Source organism: Amphiprion ocellaris, chromosome 17, assembly GCF_022539595.1.
Source record: "Amphiprion ocellaris isolate individual 3 ecotype Okinawa chromosome 17, ASM2253959v1, whole genome shotgun sequence".
In the NCBI taxonomy this organism is placed as follows: Eukaryota; Metazoa; Chordata; class Actinopteri; family Pomacentridae; genus Amphiprion; species Amphiprion ocellaris.
The window spans coordinates 29,586,025-29,592,010 of NC_072782.1; the positions used below are offsets into that span (position 1 = coordinate 29,586,025).

At 38.8% G+C, this 5,986-nt stretch overlaps 1 protein-coding gene across 1 annotated transcript; it reads left to right on the forward strand.

Annotated features, from left to right (window-relative positions):
- The first annotated feature begins 2,122 nt into the window (after positions 1-2,122).
- LOC111580912 (dual specificity tyrosine-phosphorylation-regulated kinase 4-like) lies at positions 2,123-4,910 on the forward strand. The gene is made up of 7 exons (XM_055004046.1): positions 2,123-2,191; positions 2,513-2,701; positions 2,855-2,991; positions 3,147-3,270; positions 3,358-3,419; positions 3,763-3,937; positions 4,167-4,910. The coding sequence occupies exons 1-7, from the start codon at positions 2,123-2,125 to the stop codon at positions 4,908-4,910; spliced, it is 1,500 nt and encodes a 499-aa protein (XP_054860021.1).
- The last annotated feature ends 1,076 nt before the right edge of the window (positions 4,911-5,986 follow it).

The following is a 5,986-nucleotide window of genomic DNA, read 5'->3' on the forward strand; positions in this document are numbered from 1 at the left end:
CCTTTGTCAAGATATGCAATGGTTTCTATGCAGAATGAACACCTCTAAAAAATAGTTTCTAATTGTTGATGACATCATAATAGACATTCTAGAATTCATGCAGCATATAACTCAGTGTGGAGACAGTTCTGGACAGTATCTTACAGATTTCAACAGGACAACAGGACTACATTGAAACTAGCAGGACATCGAGATTAAACTCAACCACATCAACCTTTCAACAACATCCAAGGAACCAAACATTTTTGAGGTAAGGAACTTCACTGTTCTGTTTCATGAAGCAAACACTTTGGGGCTCCAGAGGAAACATTCAGAAGGTACTTTTAAAATCTATTTTTGTACAACTCTGTCCAATTTGTAATGAAACCCGTGAGTCAGAACAGGATGTAACACTCAGTTTTGTACTTGTCTTGTAATTTTAACATCTTTTTTATTAAAAACTAAGATCTCAGGGGTGTGGTAGGGAAGTAATGTGTTGAGATTTGGTCATAACTGGATAACTAAAACCAACCACTTCTCCTGTAAAGAGCAGGACAAACACTTTGTTAATACAAAGTTTGGTTTTCAAGCCCCAAACTAGGAATAATTTGACTACAACCATGACCAAGTACATAGATATGTTGGGATAGCAGGATTTTTCTACTGGGAAATATTCATATTGGAGTATATAATGATAATCTGGTGTGTTGATGTGAGCAAGATTTCAGGTCAGTTTTCTTCTAATAAGTAAATTAATTCAGTCAGTGTAATAAGTAAGGTAATAGTTCACTCTGTTTCCCCAACCTTCAACATGGAATCCAAAAGTGAAGTAGGATTACACTATGGAGCAATATTTTTGTTTTTGTGGTACAACTTGTCATACCTGCTCAATCAGTAAGTAACGTTCAACATTTTGTGTTTTTCATTTTTGTGACCAAGCATTTAATGTTATAAATTATTCTGTATGTTTTGTTTTGTATCATCCTGGCATGCAAGTACATATGTGGCAGAAAATCTCATTGGTTGACTTGTGCATTATCGATTTTTTGGGGTAGTGTGTTCTCAAAGAAGAGACTTTCAGTGACAATTTCAATTATTTTTAAAATTTCAATTCACCTGTTATCAGAGATTATTTCATCTACTTGTTCTGTAGTAGAGATGAGAAATAATGGTGAAAAATTCAGGTTTTATCTGTATTAGTTCCTGAGATATTGTCATTTAAACATCGCCTCAAATACCTTTAATGTGTGAAAAATGGGCTAGAAGTGGGTAAACAGGCTTTTTGTTTTATAATTATCTGAAAGTACTTGATATCAATGAAAAAATACAAATACAGTTATAAATATTCATATTTTGTGCTATAAAAATCATGCAAATGAGACATGGTTGAGCAGAAAATATTCAAGCAAATTTGAGATTTCAGCAGTTTCTAATAACATTAATCAGAGTATGTCATTATCGGTTATTAAGTGCAGATAGATGAGAAAAACAACGGCAGCTTTGGTAATTTAACATGACTTATTCAAAATTATACAATGCTGAGAAATTTGTAATTGTTTTTAAAGGCATTCTAGAATTCATGCCAAACACAAAAACTCAGAGTGGAGACACCTTTTCACTTTATTTTATTGAGTTATTTATTCGTTTATTGAGTAGTTTAGTGAAACGAGCTTAACACCAAACTCAGAGACGTCCACATTTCAACAAAATCCAGATAATCAAACTTTTGTGAAATAAGTAACTCCACTCTTCTGTTTAATGAGGAAACATTTTGGAGTTTCTGAGGAAACATCCATGTAATTTTGCTACAATACTGTCCAATATACCTTAAAACACAATTCAGAACAGGGTGTAACACTCAGTGCTGTTGTTTTATGATAACTGGTTCAATATTTAGCAAAGCTGATTGAAAACTGAGATAACAACAGTGTGGTAGATAACCAATGGTTTAACAGGACATCCATAGATTATGGTTCTCTTTTGTGTCTGTTTCATTTTCATTCTTCTGTGACCAGATAAAAATGGACATTAAACATCCATCCAAGTCTTTCCCTGAGAGGACCCAAAAGACGTCGCTCCCAGTCCCAAAAGGCTACACGTACGTGAGAGTGATGGGACAAGGCGGCTTTGGAATAGTATACGAATGTGTGAAAATAAAACTGGAGAGCACATGGTGATAAAGGTGCCCGAAGGTGACAGTCTGGCACACGAGGTAAGATGTTGATTTTAACTGACTTTCAGAAAGTTGTATATTTGGTAGAACATACCTTTAAAACTATATATACTTGAACAGAAAATAGTATTTTGAGTGGAATAAAGTCAACATACTACTTGGGTGGAATAACCGTTGTAAGGAGTGGTGCAGAATGTAGTCTTTTAGCTGAACAGTTACACAAAAAGGACATTTTTTAAAAAAGAGAGTAGTGCTGCTACAAGATTCTCAGTAGTGGTACTGGTCATCTAATATACTTTATAGTTGTTGAGAAGAACTGATTGGACGATGTGGCTCAGCAAACATACTTTGTCTCCACAGGCGGAAATCTTGAAAAAGCTCAAGCACCACAACTCGGATGAGTCCAACATCGTGGAGTACAAGGGACATGTCTTTGCAAGATTTACGCGGCTCCTGGTGTTTGAAAAACTGGACATCACCCTGCATGACTATGTAAAGGGCTTAACACAGCCAATGCGACTGGAACACATCCGTACAGTTATTCAGCAGGTATGACCGTCTATTGTCTCCTTATATTTATCTCCTACAGTGGTGCTATAATCAGCATCAGTGATTCAGGAACCTTTGCAACTTCTACTTTTATTGTCATGTGACAGATTTCTTTAACAAACTCCTGATAAATATTGTTGTTGTTACTTGCAGCTGGCTGTAGCTTTGAATACAACGAAGAGTGCTGGCATAATCCACACTGATCTGAAGATGGATAACATCATGATGGTGGATCATGTGAAGCAGCCCTTCAGGGTCAAACTCATAGATTTTGGTTTGGCCAAGTACAGGTCCGAAGCGCGTAGCAGGAAAGCCTCTCCAAAACACTTCCATATAGGTATGAAAACTGATAAGTTTTAAAAACTGAGAAATCTTTAGTTCAGTGCTGCCTCCTTACTGGTCTACTGTGTCAAATCTTCATTTGATGTTTTTTTTCCACATTCAGAGCTCCAGAAATCATCCTGGGCCTGCCGTATTCAGAGGCCATCGACGTTTGGTCATTGGCCTGCGTGATGTTCAAGATGGTGGCTCATCAAGTTCCCTTCGGGACAGACTCAGAATACTATGTGGTGAGTAAATGACTGTAGCAGAAACACATTAGAAGCCGTCACATGATTAGCCTTCAGGTCTAACCTGGTGTTGTGTTTTGTCTGCAGCTCAAAGAAATGATCCGTCTGCTGGGTCTGCCGCCGCAACATCTCATCCTAGCTGGCCGGAGGTCACGATTGTTTTTTTCATAAAATACCTATTGGTTTGTGGCGGCTGAAGGTACAATACTCCTACTGTGATTTTACCTCTGACCATTTACTCACTCGATAAGATAAAGGCTTTAGTAAGCATCATGTTTTCTTCTTCAGACACCTACAGAGTATTTTGGGAGTTATAACCCCTTTAAGACCTCCGAGTGCCACAAATTCCGCTCTCTGGATGAAATGAAAAACGGTAAGTAGTTAAGGAAGCAGCAGCTAGTTGCTGAAAAGTAACATTCATTTATTGTCTTCACATTTCATGGTTGAAGGTGACCTGACCACTGTTGTACTTTCCAAATGTTTCTGCACCAGATGTATTCTGAGACGGACAACCCAGCAGAAGCTGATGAGAGGAGGGGAGTGTATCGAGCTGTTGAAGGCGATGGTTCGGTGGAATAAGAAGGATAGAATCACCCCCAGTGGTATCCTCAACCATCCTTTTATCACCAAAAGCTACCTCAACAGCAGCTCCCCCATCAGCCAGTTGGTAAGTGTGTTTCTGTTTACTTTGTACACAGGTTGTGAGATATTAGCAGCCCAGCAAGTGACTAAAGACTGATATGGGCTTTTGCTGATTTGCATGTTTACATTCTCTGCTTGTCGGATGTAAACCCAACATTGTGTGTTTCCTTTTGGTAGCAATGAACCTGAACAATCCACCAGCCTGGCCATCATGGTTAAGCCTGCAGACCCTGAAAACAGAATAAACCTGACAGGCTTGCCTGATGAGGACAGTGACCTGGAGGAGAAGAAGAAGAGAGAAAAACACAGAGACTGAGAATAAAAAGGATGGTTATCCTGAGAACATCCAGGACAGGAAGAACAGTGAAGACAATGAGAAACCTGTCAACAAGGAGATCAGTGAACATGAGGACAGTGAAAAGAATGACACTGATGAGGACACTGAGGACATCCAGGACAGGAAAAACAGTGAAGACAATGAGAAACCTGTCAACAAGGAGATCAGTGAACATGAGGACAGTGAAAAGAATGACACTGATGAGAACACTGAGGACATCCAGGACAGGAAAAACAGTGAAGACAATGAGAAACCTGTCAACAAGGAGATCAGTGAACATGAGGACAGTGAAAAGAATGACACTGATGAGAACACTGAGGACATCCAGGACAGGAAAAACAGTGAAGACAATGAGAAACCTGTCAACAAGGAGATCAGTGAACATGAGGACAGTGAAAAGAATGACACTGATGAGAACACTGAGGACATCCATGACAGGAAAAACAGTGAAGACAATGAGAAACCTGTCAACAAGGAGATCAGTGAACATGAGGACAGTGAAAAGAATGACACTGATGAGAACACTGAGGACATCCAGGACAGGAAAAACAGTGAAGACAATGAGAAACCTGTCAACAAGGAGATCAGTGAACATGAGGACAGTGAAAAGAATGACACTGATGAGAACACTGAGGACATCCAGGACAGGGAAAAACAGTGAAGACAATGAGAAACCTGTCAACAAGGAGATCAGTGAACATGAGGACAGTGAAAAAGAATGACACTGATGAGAACACTGAGGACATCCATGACAGGAAAAACAGTGACGACAATGAGAAACCTGTCAACAAGGAGATCAGTGAACATGAGGACAGTGAAAAGAATGACACTGATGAGAACACTGAGGACATCCAGGACAGGAAAAACAGTGAAGACAATGAGAAACCTGTCAACAAGGAGATCAGTGAACATGAGGACAGCAAGGATAGTGACAATGATGAAGACACTGAGGTCAGTGAGAGGGAGCAGAGGAAGACAAAGAAAAAGAAGAAGAGGAACTGCTTCCAACGCGTCTTCTCTTGGATGAAGAAGACGTTCTGCTGCTGCTGCTGTGTGTCCGATGTGATGGACTGAGCAGCACTAATGGACTGGATTCACATTTCGGACTCACAGTTCCTGACCTCAGTAACCTTCGCTGGGTTTATTGTTCTCTTGTGTTTTGATCTGTTTTCTGTCTACTATCCTGTTCTTTCTCTCCTTTACCTTCAGCCCAACCGGTCGAGGCAGATGGCTGCCCTCTCAGAGCCTGGTTCTGCCGGAGGGTTCTTCCTGTTAAAAGGGAGTTTTTCCTCCCCGCTGTCGCCAAGTGCTTGCTCTAAGGGGAATCCAAAGGATTTGTTGGGATTCTGTCTTTAATTATTACCGTATTAATCGTCACCTTATCATGTAAAGTGACTTGAGACATCTGTTACGAACTGACAGTATGGAAATTAGGACAGTAGTGTTAAATATTATGTACTTAAATAGTACAAAATAAGTACAAAATAGATTACAATGTTAATTACATATAGAATAATATTTTATATTAAAATATGCAAGTATGTTATTTGTAAATATAATATACAGTATATACAATACACAATTTGTGTATTGTATATATATAAAGTCAGACAGACTGACTGCCAGTAAGCAAAGGCTTACTCCAAATAACATAACTTACTTGCTAACATAGAATTCAATTTAATTCAAAAAACTAAAATGACTTAATAATGATGATAGTAATAATAATAATAGTAA